At 41.8% G+C, this 23,848-nt stretch overlaps 1 protein-coding gene across 3 annotated transcripts; it reads right to left on the bottom strand.

Moving 5' to 3' along the window:
• Positions 1 to 7,765: 7,765 nt before the first annotated feature.
• On the bottom strand, positions 7,766 to 23,123 carry OCIAD2 (OCIA domain containing 2). 3 transcript variants are annotated; one of them, XM_057728836.1, is made up of 7 exons: positions 22,100 to 22,270; positions 20,571 to 20,699; positions 16,112 to 16,208; positions 14,063 to 14,116; positions 11,188 to 11,235; positions 9,753 to 9,870; positions 7,865 to 8,501 (listed from the first exon to the last, which is right to left on the bottom strand). In XM_057728836.1, exons 2-7 carry the CDS (start codon positions 20,634 to 20,636, stop codon positions 8,420 to 8,422), a joined length of 465 nt encoding a protein of 154 aa, XP_057584819.1. In that variant the 5' UTR covers positions 20,637 to 20,699; positions 22,100 to 22,270; the 3' UTR covers positions 7,865 to 8,419. The 3 variants fall into 3 exon arrangements, with proteins under 3 accessions (XP_057584820.1, XP_057584819.1, XP_057584818.1); XM_057728835.1 differs by lacking the exon at positions 22,100 to 22,270 and adding an exon at positions 22,976 to 23,123 and having other exon boundaries at positions 7,872 to 8,501; XM_057728837.1 differs by lacking the exons at positions 11,188 to 11,235; positions 22,100 to 22,270 and adding an exon at positions 22,976 to 23,123 and having other exon boundaries at positions 7,766 to 8,501.
• Between the last annotated feature and the right edge of the window lie 725 nt (positions 23,124 to 23,848).

Here is a 23,848-nt window from a genome sequence, read left to right on the forward strand (position 1 = left end):
TCATCTGTCTGAATATTTAATGATGATATGATGAATGTGGCTCATACAGTGAATAGCTCAATGCCTTTAAAAAAAAAAGTGAAAAATTTGCAGATTCCAGGGGAATAAAAATTTGGTATACTTTTCTCATTATTAACCTCATGTTTGTTTCTGGTTCAGGTGAATGGAAAATGAAATTGTGGTCTCATCTAAATTATACTTATTCGTATTACATTTCTCCCAGAAATGTAGTGTTGTAGTTAGTTATGGCTGCAAATCATCCCCAAACTTTGTGGCCTAAAACAACAATCATTGTCTGTGTTTTTCTATGCATCATGAATTAAGGAAGGATTCAGCTGAGTTGGCTCTGGGTCTCTTAGGTTTGCAGTCAGATGCTGGATGGAGTGGAAACAGCAGGGAGCTAGGCTGGCGTCTGGCCGGGGCTACTCTTAGTTTCAGGACATTATGTCTCTCCTTGGGTGAGTGTGGGCTTCTCACGGCAAGGTGTGCTCAGGGCCATTAATCTGTTTACATGACCACTTAGGGCTCTAGTGTGAGTCCAGCAAGCATGTCAAAAGCTGTTGCGTTTTATTTATGACCTTGCCTCAGAAATCATGTATCATTTTTTTCATAAGCCTGCCTAGAGAGTGGTAGCATAGACTTCCCACCTAGTCATGTTTTTATTTTTATTTAAAAAAATTTTTTTTTCAGGCAAGGAATACGACTTTATTCAGAAAGCCAGCAGAGAAGATGGCAGACTAGTGTCTCCAAAAAACCATTTTAGTCATGTTTTTAAAAGAACACATGGGATGGAGGATGCTGAGCTATCTTTTCAGTCCCCCATTTGACCACAGTACTTCATATCATTCCCACAGGCAAAATAAACTCATACTTTCCCCCAGGAGCTCCATTGTGGCAGCTCAGAGTCTGGGAGCTCATCATCTAATCAGGTCCAGGTATAGATGAGGTACTTGGGTAAAGATCATTTAGTACCATTCTTTGCAGTCTGAAGACCTGTGAATTTAGAAATAATCTCCCCTGTTTGTCCCAAATTCCTATTAGGCATAACATCGCTTCTTTAGACCTTCCCATTTTAAAAGGAGGGTGGGGAGAATGAGAGGCATACACCAGTCAGTTATCTACAGCAATTAAGTCCAGCCAGCCTCTTGTTGCTTTGACCAGGATTTAGACATAACCCCCAGGGCTTATTTTCTATGGCTCTTAGTCCTGTCTTCTGAGTCATCCTTTCCCACAAAGCATGTTTACCACTGAGTAGTGTTCTCAGCCTGCCTCCTGCCCACAGAAATTAGGGATCCCAAGGTCTCTTTCTACTATCCCTGTCCAAGCTGATAGAATTTTTTCAACCTCTAGCATTCTGTCGATTACACAAAATGCTATGTCGATTACACAAAAGCCCCCCATGAATCCATTGGAAGCAGTCTCTTCTATGTTGGATGATGAACAACATCCCTAAGATTCTTGGAAGCCTTGGGTGGGGTCTACAAAGTTATGTCCTTAAGACTTGTAGAAGGCCATTTGTGTCTGAAATGTCCTGAGGCACTGTCATCTTTCTCAGGTCTGGAACAAAAAAATCTTAGTACCCTGCTCTGAATTTGATCTTTACCTGGAAGCCACTTCAGAATATGAGAACCCTATCCTGACTTGAAAGACTCTTTTGAGCATTCATATTTTCTCCAAATCACATTTGAAAATGGAATAATTTGTTATTTATGTTGTTTCTCCTCTCATTTTGCTTTAGACAGCTAAAAAAAAAGCCAGGTAGCACCCTCAGCACTGCCCAGAAATCGTAGGTAGATCAAGTTTATTAGGTATAATTTTTATTTTCCATTTTACCAGAGACAAGTTTTTGCTAAAGTACTGCACAATCAGGGTCTCTTCTAGCTTCCAATGTTTTCCTTGCTTTCCTCCAATCCCTCCTTGGAAGCTCTTGAGGCTTCTGTTAACACCCTCATCCAGGCTTTTTTAGGTTTTAATTAACCTCCTCAAGGTCCTGCTAGTTCCACTTGTTCTCCAAATTAATGCCACATGTTTTAGGTTTTTCTTATGGCAGCTCCCTACTTCCAGCTACCCAGTTTCTGTATTAGAATTTGATAGGAAAGTAGAATTGCTCTGAATGATATAGAGTAAGGAATTTATTATACAGATTAGATTTTAGTCATTTGTGGAACTGATAGATAAATAGTCTGCAGGCTATTTATTGCCTCTGCAACTGGTATCAGGCATGTTCTTATGGTCATGGTAGAGACAAGTGGAAACACACAGCTCTCTTTAGGTCTAAATTTGGAAATGGCACACCTTTTCTGCCTCATATTTTGCTTAGCTAGTTATATGGAGAAGCCCAAGGTCAAGCGATAGGTAAGGGTACCCCACTCATAGTGGGAAAAAAATGCAAAATTACATGACAAAAAGCATGCATATAAGGAGAGGTGAAGAATTGGGCCAGTAATACAATCTGCAAGGGCAGCAGAAGTAACCAATGCTGCCTCTAAATTCTAAAGGCATTTAGTTTGTATCTATCTCACATAGACTTTACATTGTGTTACATTGTATTATAGCTATTTATTTACATATCTTACTTCCAGCACTTACCTCTTTGAAGGCAGGAATTATCTTATGTGTGTATGTATCCCTATGTTTTCTACCTGTAGGTCTTGAAAAATATTTGCGGAATTAATGAATGAAGCCGTTTCTGGGCTTCCAAATCATAAAATCTGGTGACAGCCCTGATTTCCAAAACTTTATTCAGGGAGCTTACTTTTTGATATTTCTTTCTCCACCATCATTAACTTCTACCTTCCAGGTCCCTCCTCTCTTGTCACCTTCCCATTTCCACCCTCATTCTTGCCCCAACCACATCTAGAGATGAGAGAGTCTCTCTAATAAAGCAAACGACTGAGGTTTATATTTTGCAATAAGTTCTTCAAGACAGTCCTTCAGTCAACAAAGATTATTTGGACACTTATCCATGGACACTATACGTTAAGAAACCAAAGGGCTAAACAATAGTTTTCATTGCAGGTGAGACAGTCCTCAACTGTTGAATCACAAATTTTGGGCTGAAAAGGACAGATAGTTGGGCCTGAAAATAGCATCATGAAATCGAAAAGTGATAAGTGTATAATGAGTTACACTGAAGTTCAGAACGACCAGCTGCATAAGCATAAAATAGGGAAACATGACTGAAAGGTAGGTCACGGGAAAAAGCCTAGCAGGGGCCAAAGGTGTGACATGATCACACACAGCAGTGGTCATCATCATAGCTAACATCCATTTACCAAAGTAGGTCGTAGGGACAGCACTTGGGCCCTAGCCCAGCTGAGGCTTCTGCCTCAGTGGGGAAGATTCTTTTTCTGTTGAGGTTCATGCAGCCAAAAATGAGGTCGAAGCTGAGATCAAAGTTTTATTCAACGGCCAGAGAATGGAGACTTGGGAACCTAATTCATAAACCAACTTCTTACACAGGGGACAATCGAGGCAGGATTTTAAGGGCAAGATTAACAAGGGGGAGGCATATGCATTGCTTTTTTGGAAATAGGCAGGGTTCTTCCTGAAACTGGGGTGCCACCTCTTTTCTGCCTCTGTGTGGTCCTTTGGCATCTACGTCAGAAGCAGGTCGAACCACCATGGCGTGGGCAGGTGGAGATCTTAGCCTGATTGGTCGGTGGTGAGGTAATCAGGAGTCAACATCATCAACCTTCTGGTTCCAGCCCATCTGGGGTCTATGTGCTTGCAGTCAGCATACAATTAACTTCTTCCAACTGATGGGAGTTTTTCTGTTTGTTTTTTGTTTTTTTATTTTTTGGCTGCATTGAGTCTTTGTTGCTGCCTGTGGGCTTTCTCTAGTTGCAGCAAGCTGGGGCTATTCTTCGTTGTGGTGCGTAGGCTTCTCATTGCGGTGGCTTCTTTTGTTGCAGAGCATGTGCTTCAGGCACACAGGCTTCAGTAGTTGTGGGACATGGGCTTAGTTGCTCTGCGGCATGTGGGATCTTCCTGGACCAGGGATCAAACCCATGTCCCCTGTATTGGCAGGCGGATTCTTAATCGCTGCGCCACCAGGGAAGTCCCCTGGTGGGAGTTTTAGTATCTGCAAAACATCTCAAAGGACATGGCTCAAAATATTATCTGCAGCCCTTGAGGAGGAATTAAAGGTCCTTGACTTAATGGTGCAACTATTATTATTTTGTTTTGCTTGACTGTTTTCCTTTGTTTCTGCCTTTTCTTACTTCTCTAATTAAATTTATTCTTTGTAACCTGGGGAAGGCCTAGGATGCTAAAGTTTTTCTTACAAATGAGAGGCAGGCAAAGGACATGGAGGTGTCTGTCCTGGAAAGGCCCCATAGAGTTCTGCTTGGTTACACATTGAATGAGTACTCTGAGCCATGCACTGTCCTAAGCACTTTATAGATATTAGCTGGTTTACTTCTCATGCACAACCTGCCAGGTAAGTCTATGTAATATTATTTCCATTTTACGGATGAGGAAACTGAGGCCCAGGACAGATAAATAACTGACTCAATGTCAGGTGGCCAGTAAGTGGTAGAGCATGGATTTGAGTATAGAGCTGGATGCAGAACCACTCTTGCTATCGGTTCATGTGCCTGAAATAAAAAGCCCATTTAATCCCTCTCTCTGAACTGGTCAGTCCATTTCTGGGGTGTTACTGTGTGTGAAGACACCACAAACCAAAGGGTGTCCCAAGACCAGGATGTGATAGGGTTGGAAACCCACTCCCGTGGTTGAAACAACTGGGGCTCTTTAGCCAGAATTCTGAAAGGAACATGCCTTCCAATATTTAAAGGCTATTATGTGAAAAAAGACTAAGAATTCTATTTTGCAGCTACAGGGAAATTACAGGTTTAGGCTGACAAACATTTACAAAGTGCCTATATCTGGCCAGGAACACTGGTGGGGCTGAAGATGCAGAGATAAGTTTTTTAAAAAAAGATGTACTTCCTATCCTGGAGGAGGTCTCAGTCTAGATGGGGAGGGAGGGAACCCTGGGCTGCCACAGACCTTTCTGAAGGGGTTAGATGCTGGGCAGTGTGCTGGCTTGCACGCGGAGCAGCAGGGGGCCTTTCCCTGGTAGTATACATATAGGTCCCGAAACCTACCTGCCTGGAAAACAAAGGCCATTTCCACAGTCAGAGAGAGGTGGGGTTGGTTCTCAAGCCACAAACTGGTGATGAGAATATAAGCTCCAGGGAGACGGAACCCGGTTGCTTGTGTTCACTGTTACATTCCCAAGACCTAGGACAGTGCCTGGCACAGAGTGGGGCTTCAATTGTTGAACATTTAAACCAGCACATTACACACAAAAACCTGCACGTGTTTTGAAAAATTGGAATATTTGACAACCGAGGGCCCACATATTTACGTGTGTGGAAGTGAAGAATACACTGGTGTTAATATGCCACTGGTCCAGCTTCACTCAATTGCACTGTCTGGTCCTGGACTTTGAAGCATCTGGGTTAATCACTGAAATCTTCACCAACTCTAAATGTCAATGAAATCAAACTCTATAGTTGAAATTTGGATGCAAATTTCCACAGTGGAAAATTTTTAAGAAACTGCATTATTTGAATATCAAGAAAATTACCTACAATGACAATTTCATTAATTAATCAAGTCATTCAAGATAAATATTATTACTATCACAATGTTAACAGAAAATAGAAAAATTATTCTGAGAGCATGGGAAGGGAATATCTTTGCTTAAATGAGAATTTAAGAAATATATTGGCATTATATACAGTTATAGATAGATGATAGGTAGATAATATATACTGGAAAATTTGGAAATTCTAATCTATTTTCGTAAATGAATCAGACATAAAAGGATTTTGCTATTATCTTTTAAATCGTGAACTGTGTGTTTCATGCAGAATATAATGTAACTCCAGCAATAACTTTTGAACTCCAGGATTGCACAAAAGCAAAATGTAGAAAAAAATGGTCACCTTAGCTAACAGTGGGTGGAACGTTTGAGCAATGTCTTAGCATTTAAAATATCCTTTCTAGTCATCCATTCATATGTAACCCAGACAGAAACACACTTGTGGCATCACTAGTGTGTCACATGGGATTAAAATAAATCACTTCGATGTTGTTTTCTGGTTGGATGAGGATCATCCTTATTCTCATTAGTGCCATTCTCCACTGTCAAGAACATTTTAGAATGTTGTCTCGATAAAGTACAAATTCAGGACAAGTCTGTTTTAGATATCGAGTTTGTCTCTTCCTACAGGTACATCCAGGGATAAAGTAACTAAATGTTACACTTTAAATTCCATTAACCAAGTGTGAAATAATAGAATATTTTCCATTTTCTTCATTCTTGAACATCAGTCCAACAAGCAATAAGGAAAATTTTGCCAATGAAGTTGGTTAGACATCCAACGTTTACCATGTAGCCTCATCAGTTCTTTCTTCTATGCAAGTTTATTTACAATTTTATCTTATTGTTCTTTGCCAAGGTTTTGTGTGTGTGTGTGTTGTTTTGTTTTTAATCATGAAAGTACTGCTTTTACAAACTTATGACCACCTTGGGGGTGAATGTTGGTAACTGCTAAATGCTAACAGACAAATGCTGCTTCTTTAACGTGCCTTCCTAGAAAAACAGACATCCTATCTCAGATACCTGCTTTCCAACATACACAACAGATAATGCAGCAAAATATTCAGAATTTCTTGGATGACCTTCCAGGGGTTTTTCTTGATTGATTTTCTTTCATACTAAGTCACTGTGATAAACTGCTTCAATAAAATCTTATCCACTTAGGAAAATCAGAGAGCCCAAACCATAAACCCAATTGGAGTCAGGACTATGAAGATGTCAGCAGTAAAAGCAATGTCCCCTTTCAACAATGATAGATTCATCTTTCCCCACTACCCCAAGATGGGTTTTAACACTGACTTGCTGTGCTTAGCAATGTGAAAATTTTCTGATCCCTGGGAAATAATTTTCTGGGACGCAGGAAATAAATGTGCCCAATTCTGAATGTCTGCCAATAGCTAAGATAACACAGAGGCACCAATTGCTAGTTGTCAGAGCCAGGAGTTAAACTGCACCCAAGAAGCTAGGATATTGGCTCTGCATTCTGATTTACAGAAATATAACTTTATTGATGGGAAAAAACCAGGATATGTAATATAAAAAGAGACTCGGTCAAAATTACTCCATTTCATACACTTAATGTTCATGTAAAAAATAAAAACTTCCAAATATTTTGATGCAGAAAATAAAATATATATCAAGCATTAACTTTCAGTGATGTTTCCCTTTTTACCTCCACAGTACAGGTTTCAAGATGTATTAAGTAAAGTGCAAATGTGTACACACACACACCCAGTATATAAATGGTGACACATATATAAAGCATTTCCCTGAGAAAATGCAAAGATGCAAAAGAAGTTTTCATGTAGGGCCCAGACAACCTGCCATAAAGACAAAAGGTCCCCAGTGGAAGAGTTTGTTTGTTTTCATGCAAAAAAACCTGGCAGGAGAATAAGAATGCAACTCTTGGGGTTGGATTCGCTGCCTCTGAGCTCCCTTAAAGCCCTGAAGTTTATCATTCTCTGAATTAATTCTTCCAGTGAGTCCTCCCAGAATTATGTAAATGGTTCCTGAGGGACAGTTTGGGAGGTTGTGTTTATTCCTTTCGGCCACCAGCAGTACATAAAAGAACGCTGACCAGGAGCATATATCCATTAGCTAAGCAAGTAACCTAAAACAACGGAGCAATTACATTCCAATGAAGAGCTTAAAAGATAATAATAAAATAAAATAAAACAATGGGCTTTTCCAAAATTTCACCATCCCGAGGAGACATAAAGTCACCGAGGTCACCAAAAGGACAGTTGATTCACATCATGAAAATATTTTTCATTAAGTTAAAAAATCTTGGCCTCTACATTTTATTTATTTATTTAGTTTTTTAAATTAAAAAGAATTTTTTTTTTTTTTTGGCCTGTACATTTAGAAAGCACTTCCCCTAGACACAATCTTTATTGCCCTGTATTTCTACCTCCAGACATACACACTGGGGCATGTTTTCCCAAGTTTCTCAGCATTCATTCCTATCCTCTATCAGAGATCTTAAAAGCCTGAACAAAACCAGAGTCAAAGAGTGGATGGGGGTGAATCAGAGAAGACTCCAAATTCTTTTATTTAGCTGTAAGCAAGTAAGAGTGCAACATAATTTCTTTTGGTGCAGGAATGCTCCCAACATGTTCTTAGACAGCAGAAAAACATGGAATGCTCAATTCAACTGAGAATCAAAGTGCCAAAGCATTTCAATAGAACAAGAGAATCACAATGTTTCTGTTCTACTATAAGTAAATTATTTTAAAGTACACGTGACATTTTAAAGGTGTACAAATTCAGATGTTTTTAGAAACTTCAAAACCCATAACACAGAGTTTAGGAAGTCGAAGGCTGTGAGCTTCCCTCATTACTTAATCCATGCTTTGTTTTGCATTCCTCACAGGTAAGCAGGCAGTGCCTAAAAGAGAAGCAAAAACGTTGGTTTGTACTTTGATACTGGAAGCTCTAGTCTGAACACATTTTTTAGAGATTTTAAAAAATTTTAATTGATGTATAGCTAACTTACAATGTTGTGTTAGTTTCTGGTGTGCAGCAAAGTGATTCAGGTATACGTATACATACGTTTATATATATATTCTTTTTCATATTCTTTTCCATTATGGTTTATTATAGGATATTGAATATAGTTCCCTGTGCTATACAGTAAGACTTTGTTGTTTATCTATTTTATACATACTAGTGTGTATCTGTTAATCCCAAACTCCCAGGTTATCCCCGCCCCCTTTCCCCTTTGGTAACCATAAATTTGTTTTTAATGTCTGTGAGTCTGTTTCTGTCTTGTAAATAAATTCATTTGTATCATATTTTAGATTATTTAGAGGTAATTTTTAAGCTAAAGTTCCCAAGCCTAATTTTTTTCAGGAATTATTGGAGCTGTTTCTTGGTTTCAGACTCTCCAAATTTCATCCACAAAAAGGCCAATAATGATCTTCCTGTCCATGTTGTTTTCACCATGTTGTGCCGCATCCCAAACAGAATCCACTGTGACAAGTAAGGGGTCTTTAGAGAAATGTGTCCCCGACACTAATCCTATAACACTATGGTAGAAAGAGCTATTATTTACTGAGCACTCACTGAGTGTCATGAGCAATCATTTCTATTCCTTAGACATCCCATTAAAAAAATACTGATCACCATTTTATACAGATGAGAAAACTGAAGATATGCAAGTTTAAGAAACTTGTCCAAGGTCACACAGCTTCGTAAGTAAGCAGTTAGAACCCCTTTGGATCCCAGCGCCTGTAACAGCAGACGTAATGCTACTAACTCCAGAGTCCTACTGCTTGTATTCCCTAAGGAGAATCACCATTTATATTAATATGGTAAAGGCTCTGAGAAGTCCTGCAGTCAAGAGCCCTGGTTAAATTTATGTAACTCCGTGACAGTAGAAGCTGTGTCTGCTGATCAAGGCATTCTTTAGAGACTTGTACAATGCCTTGAACATAGCAGGTACTTACTAACTGGTGAGCAAATGAAATAGGTAACCCAGTTAAATCATAATTATTATTGAAGTCGAATAGCAACAACTCAAACTGAGTTTTTTTTCAACATATGAATGTTAAAAACTGTTTTAATATGGTCAGTGATCTTTCATTTATTTTTTAGTAATTATCTTTATTATAATCTCTTAATCAAACAGAATACAAACCTGTTATGCCCTGGACCAAAACCAGCCCCACGCAGCTGACCTTCAAAGGAATGGAATTTACTCTGGCATACTCTTATGTACGATGCCTTTCCAAGGCCAAATCCCAAGATACCAGCAACTGTAAGAGCAGGTTAGGAAAGACAAATAATTTCAAGGTTTGGAATCTCCTCCACTGATTGTCTTCTAGGACTTTCTTTATTAACAGTAGTAATTTTTATATCAAAAGTACCTTGATAAATCAATGAATAAAAATTCTGGGAATGAAGTTCACTATTAAGGAGCAGGATTGGTAACTGGAGACTTTTGATCTCCTCAGTTTTGAACTGGAGGTAGAAGGGCCAGAATAGAGCAAGCAAAGGTGATGCCCAGACACAGGCAGCCAGAGGGAGACCCAACTGGCAAACAAATCTCTGAGGCTACCTGGGGAGGGAGAGGTGGGCCTTGGGTTGTGGCTCTAGGTAGCCTCCAAATCACTGAGTAGGAGAGCCCCTTAATTCTCTTTATAGATTGGAGTATGGGGAATCGCAGTCTATCTTTTTTTTTTAATTTATTTATTTTTTTTATTTTTTTGGGGGTACACCAGGTTCAATCATCTGTTTTTATACACATATCCCCATATTCCCTCCCTTAATCGCAGTCTATCTTGCGTGTCGGGGAGGGAGGTCACGAGACAGAACCATGGAAGACATTTCCAACCTGCTATTCTTGCTGGGAATGAGGTTTTGGATTGTACACGAGAATACATCCTCTGTGTACATAAGAGGTCTATGGATAACCAATGCAAGAAGGTGAAACCCTAAGTTTATGGTAAATGTACTACTAGAAAGCCCTGATTGGGACTTGCCTGGTGGCGCAGTGGTTAAGACTTTGAGCTATCAATGCAGGGGGCCCGGGTTTGATCCCTGGTCTGGGAACTAGATTCCACATGCATGCTGCAACTAAGAGTTCACATGCCACAACTAAGGACCCCATGAGCTGCAACTAAGGAGCCTGTTGGCTGCAACTAAGACACAGAGCAACCAAGTAAATAAATAAATATTAAAAAAAAAAAAAAGAAAGAAAGCCCTGATTTTAAAAACTATTCATTTGTTATGTCTATTATGGAAAATATTTGGAAAAGCCTGGTCAAAAGAAGAAAATTAAAATCCCTCACGGAACTATCATTCAGCGGCTCTGCTGTTGATGTCCTCTTATGTATCCTGCCAGGCCCTCCTAATCCAGGTTTTAGAGAGGACTAAGGTGAAGTCCCTACTGCTCAGCTTTCTATCAGGAAGTGTCAAATGAACTAAAAACTGCAATGTGGCAAAAAATGGAGACTGGTTTTTCAGAGAGTCAATTCAGGCAATTTGGTTAACCTAGACATTCCTATCTCCAGTTGCTAAAAACATCTTCTTTTTTAAAAAAAGGAAACTTTTTTTTTAATTCTATTACTTACGTGCAACTTTAGGCAATGATCCAAATCTTGGATTAGCTGCTAAATAACCTAAGAAGTAATGTATTAATACATTATTATTTCATTTCATACCTTATTTAAATTTATAAAGTATAAAGAAGGCTTCAAGGTTTAAGCTATACACTGATTCCTAATCTAAAGAGATGATCTTAAAAGAGAGAATTCAATTCTCGATTGAATTCCACTCTCAAATAGTAGTCATTTTTGGCAAGTAACAAGTAATGGCTTTAATATATAGAAAAAGAACATGAAACAGACAATCATAATGTATTTAAAGATGTCAAGGTAAGGTGGCGATAAAGACTTAGTTCCAAGCCATTAGTCATTGCTCTTCCCCTTTTAAAGTAACTCAACACAGAGTTTCAGTTTAGAGATTCACAGTATATATAATCACAATCTTATTTATTCTTGTTTTTTCTTTTTAAATTTTATTTTTTTATTAACTTTTATTGGATTATAGTTGCTTATAATCATAATTTCAAAACGAAAACATTTCTACCAATGGTGGGCAGAATAATGGCCTCCTACAGATCTTCCCATTCCAATCCCTGGAAACTGTGAATATGTTATTTTACACAACAAAACGGAATTAGGATAGAAAATGGAATTAAGGTGGCTAATCAGATGACTTTAAAATAGAGAGCTTTCCCTGGATTATTTGGGTGGGCCTAATGTAATCATGATGACCCTGGAAGAAGGATTCAGAGACAGAACCAGACAGATGGCAGTATGGGAACTTGGCTCCACAGTGCTGGCTCTGCAGACTGAGGAAAGAGCCATGTGCCAAGGAATGTGGGTGGGCTCCAGAAGCTGCAAAGGGAAAGGAAGCCCTAGAGCCCCCAGAAAGGAATGCAGCCCTGCTGACACTTTGACTTCAGCTCAGAGAGACTCATTTTGAAGTCTGACCTTCAAGACTACAAGCTAATAAATTTGCATGGTTTTAAGCCAGTATGTTTGTGGAAATTCGTAGGAAACTAATATACAACGTGGAAAAATATATTTGTCAAGATGTAAGAGACGGTAGATTTTGAGTAAGTAGTTTAATATTTATAAAATGGAATCCCTATATATAGATGTCACGCCCATATTTATTTTTTCTGTGTCAAAAATGTTCTGGCAAAGGCTTATTACTGACTAATATATTTCCACAAAAAGACTATCTTCAAGTTGTAAAAATAAAATCATATTTAATAAATCAACTTTAAAGACAACAACAATATTGACTGAAATGAGGTTCTTCTAGATATATGACATGTGGCCTTTCAGACCCAAAAAAGAGCTAAACATCTTCCGTCATGTTTGCTGGGTACAAATGCTCTCTAAACTCCTAGTAATCAGCAGTGTTCAATATGATGGACTCCAGCAGGGTCAGGTGCCTTCTTGCTGTCTAGGGACTAAGCAATGCCTATGGGTTCTCTGGTGGGATGGAGTCGGGGAGAAAGAAGAGCAAGGAAGGAAGAACAGAGGGGAATAACGCACCGGGCTAAGAGGCAGGGAGAGGTGGTGTGGGTGCCGCAGGGCGGCTGCTCGTCTTTGTCATCTGCTGTACACGTAGACAGAGTGCCCTTCCCGAGGCAGAGGCAGCCTCTCTCCAGGACAAATGGCTTGCTGTTCGGAGCCTGGGTGGATTTCAGCCCAACTTACCTCTTCCCCGGAGCATCCTTGTGCAGGGAAGGATCTGTCTAACCATATATCAAGGCCCTGGGAGACACAGAGTCCCTGGGAGACACAGGGAGACAGGCACCACAATGCGTTCCTGTGGCTGCCAGAACAAATGACCACAACCTCAGTGGTTTAAAACAACACAAATTTGGGACGTCCCTGGTGGTCCAGGTGTTAAGACTCTGTGCTTCCAATGCAGAGGGCATGGGTTTGGTTCCTGGTCAGGCAACTAAGATTTCAAGTGGCACCGCAAAACAAACAAACAAATAAACACCACAACAACCCCCCACCCCCACCCAGATTTAATACATTACAGTTCCGGAGGTCAGAAGCTCAAAATGAATCTCACTGGGTGTTTTAGTCCATTCAAGCTGCTATAACAAAATACCACAGACTGGGTGGCTTATAAACAACAGACATTTATTTCTCACAGTTCTGGAGGCTGGAAGCCCAAGATCCGAGAGCTGGCATGGTCGACTTCTCAGGGCATCCTCACGGGGTGGAAAGGCCCAGGGCCCTCTGTGGGGCCTCTTTTATAAGAGCACTAACCCCGTTTACGAAGGTTCCACCCTCATGACTGAACCACCTGCAAAGGCCCCGCCTCTGAATACAATCACCTTGGGCTCTAGAATTCCAATATGTGAACTTGGGGGTGAGGGTGAACACAAATACTCAGACAACAGTACGGGTCTAGATCAAGGTGTCAACAGGGCTACGTGCCTCCTGGAGGCTCTAAGCTGTCTTCCTTTCCAGTTTCTGGAGGCCATTCGCTCCTTGACTCATGGCCCCTTCCTCCATCTTCAAACTCAGAAATGCTGAGCTGAGTCTTTCTCATGCTGTCATGTCTCTGGTTCTGTCTTCCGATCCCCTCTCACTTTCAAGGACCTTTTTGATTACACTGGGCCCACCTGGATAGTCCAGACGAATCTCCCTACTTTTAAGTCAGCTGATGAACGGCCTTCATTCCACCTGCAAATTTAACGTCCCTTTGCCACGTAATCTAACATAGTCACTCACTCCGGGGAACAGTACATCTACAGGAGGGTGGGCTGGGGACGTAGCCTAGAAACAGGCAAAAGCCTGCAAAAATAAATCCGTTACCAAAAAATAAATGCCAAGTACCAAAAACTGCCAGGAGGACCACAGAAAACTGGCTTCTCTTAAGTGAAACTATTTACCAAATACTGACTCTTACCATGGTGGACCAGTCCTTGCGTGACAAGCATGCTTCCAAGAGAAAAAGGCAGAGCTGTAAAACAAAGATGCACTTCAGTACCGGTGCTTTAAAACTTGGCACCTCACCTAGGAGTCAGGGAGAATTACTCTGAGTGTTTTCTCTTCCTGCTTTGGCAGGAAGATTTTAGTCATTTGTTATTTTACTTATTTGACAAATATTAAGCATCACATGGAGTATTTTCTTGGGGTCTGCCCCAGGCACTCAACCTAATGCACAGCAGTCACGTGACAAAACCTAGACCCCCCTGCAACTCCATCTCCGACACCCACCACGCACTGGATTCTGATCACTACACAAAACACAGGCATCTTCATGTGTGTGCGCTGAGCTGGTGAACTTGAGAGTTTCCGTTCGCTATATATTTTTCGCTATATATTTTGAAATTTTCAATCCTGCATAAAAGCTTTAAAAAGAGGACAATAAACTGCACACCCTGTCTAGGATAGCTCCCCACCTTTGTCTTTTATGACATTTTGTTGTACAATGTATATGTACATTTTCTGAAGATTACTACATTTGCAGTAAAAAGGGGCAATGTTTAGAGCTGATTTTTATCTCTAAACAGGCACGTTGGGCTTCCTAGGTGGCACAGTGGTTAGGAGTCTGCCTGCCAATGCAGGGGACACGGGTTCGAGCCCTGCTCCAGGAAGATCCCACATGCTGTGGAGCAACTAAGCCTGTGCGCCACAACTACTGAGTCTGTGCTTTAGAGCCCTTGAGCCACAACTGTGGAGTCCTTGTGCTGCAACTGCTGAGGCCCACGTGCCTAGAGCCCATGCTCCACAACAAGAGAAGCCATGGCAATGAGGAGCCCGCGCACCACAACGAAGAGTAGCCCCCACTCGTCGCAACTAAAAGAAAGCCCACTCACAGCAAAAAAGACCCAACACAGCCAATAAAATAAATAAATTAATAAAAAACCAAAAAACAAAAAACAAAAAAAACAGGCAAGTTAGTCTGGCAAACGCAGCTTCTAGTTCTGTCAAAATGTGTCAGATGACTTCTTCCCAAAACAGAGAGATGTGATAAAAAGAAAATCTGGTTGCAATTTGGCTCATCTTGGTTGCTAGCTCTTCCTAGTAACAAAGACAAATCAAAGAGCAAGCAATGTTCCCACTCAGATCCATCCACCTGATGCTAGGCAAACAGGTCACACTGAAACGTTAAACTGCTAGGGCTTAAATAAATTACTCACTCATGGGTTGTCAGAAAATAATTTCTAGCAGCACAATCAGTAATCAGTGATGCCTAGTGGACATCAGCTTCCAAGGAGTGTTCCTTCCAAATGCAACTGATACTGGATGTGAATGATCTCAGAAATCAAAACGAGTATTTCAAAGTAAAATTAACCCTATGCCAGCAATATTGGGACTCTATCTACAGGCTCTATTATGACAATTTCAAATGACAAGTCACGAAGTTTTAAAATTGGACGGGACCTTTATGCACAGCCTGAATTCACACCCTTGTCTTATATAAAGCAGGCCCAGGAAGATGAAGAGACTTGGCAGAAAAGGTTATTTCAAGACATTGCAAGGGAAGTATTAACAGAATGCTGCCACTCTTCCCTCATTCCACAAATTTTTTTTTCCCACAAATATTTAATAGGTACTTTTTATATGTGAAGCACTGTGCTTGGCCCTGGGAAGGAGCAGTGAACCTGAACTTGAAGGTTAGAGTCCATTGGAATTGTGGACAGTTTACCCTTTCAAAAAATTCTAAATAACACTCTTGGTACACATTCTCAGTCACGTGAAGGAAAGTGTTATTAGGTGTGCACCACTTTTTGCTAAGGGAGGTAAACACCTCCTAAATCAGATATTATCCCTGCCCTTAAAAGGGTCTCACCATGGCTTTAAATTCCAAGCAGTCTCAGATATCAATGTTCTTCAGGGAATTATGCAAAGTCCCTGCTCAAAAATAAATCATTACCATAATTCTGATATGATATCAGGCAGTTTATTGCAGCAAATACAGTGTTAACAAAGATTAAGAGGGTGCAATTACCTCTCTTCCAGAAACTTTCTTCTTGACATTCCCGAATAATCTTTGAAATCTCTGATCTGTGGATGTGCAGTTTTGATTTTGGACAAAACAACAGACTCTGCAAGGAAAGTTACATGATGAGTTGACTGAAATCATCAGAAAAGCACCCGTTCTGTTTTCCCTGTAGGAGGGCAAGGAGGTCTCTTCATGCCTGTCACACAGTGTGTGTTCTGTGCTGGCTGCCAGCACTGAGCAATGGCCAGTTTCAGCCGGTGCATTCCAGCTGTGGATGCTGGATGGACTTAAGCAAGAAAAGAGTCACAGCTGGAGAAGCAAGGAATGATTCACTGACTAGCGAGCGTGAAGCAGATATCTGGACAGAATGCATTACTGCCAAGGCCACATTTTCTCTCTCACTTCCAGCCTCTGTCCGCGCAGTCTTTATCCGTGCAATGCTACTCACTCCCTCTGCTTACCTGGTCTCCTTAGGACCCAGTTCAAGGTTGCCTCCTGAGTGAAGAGAGAGACTTCCCCTTCAGCATAATATTTACACATCTGGGATCACACTCAGAGCAGTGTATTACAAGTTATCTATTTATAGATCTGTATCCCAATTTACCTATTTATGTTTCTGCATGCATTTTTACACTGTGACAAACTATAGTCTAAAAAGCATCAGCAGATTGCTTTTTACTTTTCTACATACTTTTTATCTTAACAGTTTTTTTTTTTTAACACACATAAATGGTCTGCACGTAATATCTGGTGGAACTATTGACATGGGTGACGTAATTATTTTTACTAGTTCTACAGTACTTTTTTTTTATCACGTTGATATGCTACAATCTGGATTAACTCCCATCTTTTATGAACCCTCCCCCTTTGCAGGTATGTATGTATTATTTACTTACTCTCACCCACATTCTCCGTTCTTGTTCTCTGCCCATCACCGCCATTCTGGGTGTTTAATGTGGATCTTTTGTTTGTATATATGCTTGCAAACCGTTCACTGTTTTGGTGCCTGCATTTTTTTTAATGCAGACACAGATAGTACTGTTTTATATACTTAATTTCATTTTAAAAAATGCTTTAAACTCAGCTCTATACTTTTTTTTTAAAGATTTATTTCTTATTTATTTTTGCTGTGTTGGATCTTAGTTGTGGCACATGGGCTCTTTGCTGTGGCACATGGGCTTCTCTCTAGTTGTGGTGTGCAGGCTCCAGGGCACGTGGGCTCTGTAGTTTGTGGCTCTCTAGTTGATGTGCATGAGCTCAGTAGTTGTGGCGCCCAGGCTTAGTTGCCTGCAGCATGTGGGATCCCACTTCCCAGACCAGGGATCAAAGCTGCGTCCCCTGCAGTGGAAGCCAGATTCTTTACCACTGGACCATCAGGGAAGTTCCCAGCTCTACACTTTTAAGATCTATCCATGTTGCTGTATTTATCTAGTCCACCGTGTCTAACTATGGCATGATTCTCCAGGATGCTTCCAAGTCCCCACCAGCAAAAGTTCCCTTACAGACCCACATGAGAACACTTTTCAGATATGTATCTAGAAGTAAAATATAGGGCAAACATAATCCCAACTGGACAAAGTCTTGCGAGAGTGCTCTCCCCAATGGCTGTGCCAGCGTCCACTCCCGTCAGCAGTGTGTGAACACTCCTTTCTGTGCCTGCAGAGCCTGCATAAAAGCTAGTTAAGCCAGATGCCAAGCAGATTAAAGAAAGGATTTTGTAACACTTGGCATTATCCAGTTTTCTACAATTTAACAGTCTAATAGGTATAAAGTAATATTTTGTTGTCTGATAACTAATGTGTTTGAGCATCTCTACATAGTCTTCAGCCTGACTTTCCTTCTCTAGTGTTGAGGCAATCCCTGCAATTAGACTTTGGTTGTAATCTTTTGTTGTTCAGTGACTCATTAATTTTTTATTGTGGTAAAATACATGTAACATAATAGTTACCATTTTAACCATTTTATTTTTTCATCCTCCTGTATACTTTATTTTTTTTATTTTATATTGGCATATAATATAAAATGTTATATTCTGATATAAAATGGAATGTTGTTTTACAATGTTGTGTTTAACCATTTTAAAGTATACATTTCATGGCATTAAGTATATCTACCATGTTGTGCAACCATCATCCCTATCTAGTTCCAGAGCTTTTTCATCACCCCGAAAGGAAATTCCTTACCTATTAAGGAGTCTCTCCTCATTCCCTCCTCTCTCCAACCGCCCAGCAGCCACTAATCTGCCTTTTGGATTTGCCTATTCTGGATACTTTGTACAAACAATATTATACAGCATGTGACCTTTTGTGTCTGGCTTCTTTCCCTTTGCATAATGTTTTCAAAGTTCACCCATGTTGTAACACGTATCCGCATTTCATTTCTTTTTATGGCTCAATAATATTCCATTGTATGAATATAACACATTTTGTTTATCCATTCATCCACTGATGGACATTTGGATTGCTCCCACCATCTGGCTATTGTGAGTAATGCTGCTCTGAACATTCCTGCACAAGTTTTTGTTTTCAACTCTGCTGGGCCATATTGTGACTCTATGTTTAACTTACTGAGGAACTGCCAAACGGTTTTCCACCAGAGCTGCACCATTTTACAACCCCACTAACAATGTATGAGGTTTCCAATTTTTCCACATCTTTGTCAACACGTATTTTCTGTTTTGTTTCTTTTTTTTTTTCTTTTTCTGGGCACACCATACATCTTGCGGGATCTTAGTTCCCCGACCAGGGACTGACTCTGGGTATTTTGTTTCTTTTTTTAAAATTAGCACATTAAATGTTTTTAAAATAAATTATTCCATTTATTTAAATTAAGTAAACTAATTCTTTCTGTTTTTGATTGTGGTCATGCTAGTGGTTGTGAAATGGTGGTTTTGATTTGCATTTCCCTAATGACTAATGACATTGAGCATCTTTTCATCTGAATATTGGCCATTTATATATCTTCTTTGGAGAAATACCTGTTCAAGGCTTTGGTCATTTGTTAAGTGGGTGGTCTTTTTGTTGTTGAGTTGTAAGAGCTCTTTATGTTTTCTGGATACTAGACCCTTATCAGCTATATGATTTGTAAATAATTTCTCCCATTCTGTGGGTTGTTCATTTGTTTTTTAGAAACAAATTTTATTTATCTCTTTCCTTAAGTCACACTGGTACTTCCTTGTTTGTGAATTACTTATGTAGGTCCTCTGCCTTTCATCTCTTGGAGTTTTAGTGTTTTTCTCGTCGAGGTGCAGCTCCACGGCTTTTGAAGTTCACCTTGCTGATTCTGCAAGTGTTCTTTTTGGATTCTTTGTGGTAGATGTCGATGTGGATGGTGATCACTATTGCTTGAGCACTTGCCCACAGGCCAGGCACTGTGCCAAGTACTTTACATGCGTGATGGCGAGGTACAAGGACCCTGTGGCACCTGTGCCATCAGAGCTCTACAAACAACCCAAGCAGGCACCCTCCATCTTCTTCCTCCACAAGGCCCTCCACACACATGGAAGTGGTGGTCAGGGTGAGTCACAGCGACCGAGGAAGGAGCGGTGCTCACGCTCCACTTACGTTAGGTCAGCAAGCACTCCTCCTTATTCCAGTGTAAATATTTCTTCTTGGTTCTGCCTGTGGCTGCTGCAGAAATAAGCAACATCTCCTTCCCTCCCCTCCCCCAAACACACACACATATACACATCCAGGGTCAGGGACCCCAACACCACAACTGCTGTGAGTCCTACAGTCAAGACTGAAGCTCCTGCAGAGTGTCCCCAGGGAGCTGTGGCGATTCTTTTCTGTAGAGCCGTGAATGTTTTATGGCTCTCCATTTCACAGAGGCAACTCGGGTGTCTAAATTCCTTATGAGGTGATCTCATTTGTCTATTTGCCTCTCCTAAACTTTGCTCCTTAAATATCATCTTCTCCATAACCCATTTTTAACTTGAAAAAGTTGACCTCCGAGAACATGAACTCTATTTACCCATCACGATACTTTCTCTTTTCTTCATTTATGTGTCCCCGAAACACACAATATTCATTCTTAACAGGTTGAAAAACTGTCCCTGTTAACACCTGGGTTCTCAACCTGATGGCTAACTTAGTAGTTAAAGACTTTGCCATCTTGAACAGGAAACAGAAATGTAAGACACATGCATCGTGTAGCATTCTGTTAGATTCGATTAAGAGTTTTGTTCTGGTAAAGGAAACCTCTTCAGTCCCTGACAAACTACAGAAGAGTTACTCAAGCTGAATTCTAAACAGGGAAGAGTAAAGAATGGATTTTGTAAATAATTTAAAAGACTCCTTTCCAAGGCAGCCAAAAACACACTTCCCTTCCCCATTCCATTTTCCCTGAACCCATCCTACAAAGTTCCAGACTGAAAAAACTAAGATGACTGATCAAGGACAAGGTTTAAGGGAAGTCCTATGTGATGTTCCTTTTCAGATGGCAGACTTTCAAATTAGAAATATACCTGCTTGCTTGGTGGCGGCAAATGGGGACCTTTATCTTGGTTTTCATGCGTAGACACTGAAGCCATGATGACTTTGTCTTTGTTTCTCTCCTAGTTGAGTGGACTCGGCTTCCTCGTCTGACCCGATGTCTAAGGAAAGTAGAAGAGAGTAGCCATGCTGTGACTGAACACTTCTGTCAACCGTGAAAACACCCTTAGGATCAACTCCCCTATTTGAAAAACTTATTTTCATTTTGTCATTAGTCTTCATCTCCAACCACTTGCAAACTCACTTTCTAATGCTCCTCCCCCACCAACACATACACATTAACTGACTGTGACAGATCGGAGGTAGGGTGGAGTGAGATGTCATACGAGGCATGGTGAAATGTTTTATGATCTATAAGCTGTCCTCAAAAAATTTCAATTCATTACAAGGTCATTAGCTACACAAATATTTACTGATTGTCTATTATGTGCCAGGCCAAGGGATACAAAGGATAAGACAAAACCAGTGCTAAAGGAACTCATGATCTACAGGAGAAGACAGAGCAGTCAGCAGTTACACAACAGCAGAGGGCTTCCCTAGAGGTACGCACACAGTGCTGAGGAAGGAGAGGAAGAAAGCCCTCTGTTCTCTCTTAGTTTTTTCAGACACTAAAGACTAAGACTTGAGCTTTCAAGAGGGTCTCTGGAGGGTAGATGGACTCCTGGGGCAGGAAGACCAGTTTGAAAGATGCTGTAACAGTCCAGGCAAGGAAGTGAAGAGACTTGAACCAAGACCCTTGTGGGAAGGCTAGAGATGACAAATTTGCATTTGTGTGCCGTAGGGGCACACACTGCAATTAGCCAGTAGGGATTAGAATATCTGAGGATTTGGGTCTGGAGTTACAGATTAGGGATAGGCTGGACAGATCAATTGGGGAGTTGCCATCATTGAGATGATAGGTAAAGTAGGAAACGTGAATAAAATTGTCTAAAAAGAGTACTGGAGAATGTCAATATTGAGGCCAAGGGAATAACAGAGGAAAAAACAAAACAAAAAAACAAAAAACAAAACAAAAAACAAGCCAAGGAGATGACTGAGAAAGAATAGCTGATACGAAGGGGAGGGAGTTTCTGAAGGAGGAATAAATCATCTGTGTCACATGGCTCAGAAAAGTGATTTCACAACAATGGGAATAATCCAAATGGACCATGCATCCCACCCCACCCCATGCCCCGCCAATGGCCACTGAACTCTGCAGACCCAGACTCCGTGACAACCACTGATTTCTGTGCAAAATGAACATCTCATCATACACAATTCTGTTTCCTACTAAGCTGCCAGAAATACAAGCCAAGGGGACCTGCACTTCAACCAAGTTTCACTTTCAGTGCCTAATGTCATTGTAGAGGCAGCGTGATGCCCTAGGGTAGAAAGACCTGACTGAGTTCAGATCCTGCCCTAGGGTAGACAGACCTGAGTTCAGGTCCTGACTCTACTCTTGCCTAGCTAGCCCTTGCTTTGGGGCAAGTGACTTTAAGTATCTATGCCTCCACTTTCTCACCTGTTATGTGCAAGTAATGGACCTCGAGGGGCTGTTGAGGGATGACGTCCATAAAGCAGCACCTCAGCACCCAGCACACAGCGAGTACGTGTGAGCTGTAAAGGGCAGCTGTCAGAGCGCTGGGCACCCTATTTCTTGAGGACCTCCAGGAAGTCTTTGCTGACCTAAGGCCAAATTAGATTATCTGTGCAGTAGTTGGGCCATTGCCTCAAATACGGAAGCAAAGATATCACAACCCAGCTTTGGTGGTCAAGTCCCCTCACACCCAGTTAGTCATCGGTCCACATCTAAGCAGCCCTTCTCAGGGTCTTGACTTCGGGTGCAGACCCCACCCCATGCCCAGGTCTTCAGGTGTCCGGGGGTGGGGTGGCAGCAGTGCTGACAGGTGGGCAGTGAGAGGGAGCCGCTCAGCAGGATGGGGGTGGGGGCGTGTGATCGGACCCACAGCCAGAGGGGGTCACTGCACTTTCTGGTAGGGGAGCGAGGGCGGAGGTTTGGGGGGGGGGGGCGGCGGGATCAGCCTGCAGGAATCCGCCGCCATCCCCGGGTCGCAGCCGGAACCCGGGCCAGCGAGGAGTCGGAAGGGACGATGCTAGCCCAAGCACCTCGCTCCTGAGGACCCCAGAAGGAATGCGGTCAGAGGAGGCCACCCCCTCTCTCCATCCCTTCCGCTGTCCCCCCTCCCCCCCCCGCCCCCTCCCCCCCCCAGGCGGGTTCATCCGCGGACTGAGGATCGCCTCGAAGGCCGCGTCTCCAGCGCCCGCCGAGCCGAGCTCGCCTCCCTGCGCCGCCGCCGCCGCCGCCGCCCGGATGCTCCCGCCTCCCCAGCGCCCGCGCCCGCCCCTGGCGACCCCCCGGAGCCCGTGGTCCCCTTACCGCGCTCGCTACCGGGACCTCGCCAGTGCTCGGCGAGCTTCCCTCTGCCTCTTTCTTCCTTTTGCTCCGCCCCCGCGGCGCCCCGCTCCCCCGCTTCCTCGCGTGAGTCACTCAACAAGTGCACCCCATCCTCCAGCTTACAGTCCCTCTCTCTGATGGTGGCCTCACGCCCACGGACAACCGCCCAGGCTGAAACCCGGCTGTTGCTAGAATCTCCCACCCCACCCCCAAGTCTTGTCCTGACACCTGGTAGATTCTGTTGCTTTTCAAATAACTCCTTTCTTCCCAACAAATCATCAACAACCATTTGTTAGACACCCTTCCTGGGCCAGGAGGCTCCATCCACTTATCTGCAGGTTTGTCTTGTTTTTTCTTTTTCTGAGGTGTAATTGACATATAACATTATATTAATTTTAGGTGCACAACAAAACAATTCAATATTTGTATACATTGTAAAATGATCACATAATAAATCTCGTTAACATCTTTCACTATGTGTAGTTACCAAAAAATGCTACCCTCTCCCCACCTTGGGATGAGGAGTTTTAAAATCTACTTTCTTAGCAACTTTCAAATATACAATATAGTATTAGTGACTGTGATTGCCATACTGTGCACTACATCCCTGTGACATTTATTTTATAACTGGAACTTGCACCTTTGACCCCCTTCACCCATTTTGCCCACCCCATACAATCCTTTCTACATCTCTTTAGGGTGAGTACTGTTACCTGCATTTCAGGGACTAGGCTCCTGAGTTGTTCAGGACCACACTGGGAGTGTGCAGTCAAAGCCAGGTCAGTGGGGCTCCCAGGCCTTCTCCATGTCCTCCCCCTTCCTGCCACCCCCAACCTCTGACACATAGGGGGAGCT

The sequence above is a fragment of the Hippopotamus amphibius genome, chromosome 3 (assembly GCF_030028045.1).
Source record: "Hippopotamus amphibius kiboko isolate mHipAmp2 chromosome 3, mHipAmp2.hap2, whole genome shotgun sequence".
NCBI lineage: Eukaryota > Metazoa > Chordata > Mammalia > Artiodactyla > Hippopotamidae > Hippopotamus > Hippopotamus amphibius.

Bases quoted from the DNA above. Each gene is read 5' to 3' on its own strand.
- OCIAD2 (XM_057728836.1), bottom strand. From the start codon at position 20,636: ATGGCTTCAGTGTCTACGCATGAAAACCAAGATAAAGGTCCCCATTTG. The intron at 9,871-11,187 runs GTAAGTAATAGA...CTGCTCTTACAG, and splicing joins ATCATTGCCTAAAGTTGCAC to TTGCTGGTATCTTGGGATTT. The intron at 8,502-9,752 runs GTTTGTATTCTG...CTTCTCTTTTAG, and splicing joins TTTGGTCCAGGGCATAACAG to GCACTGCCTGCTTACCTGTG.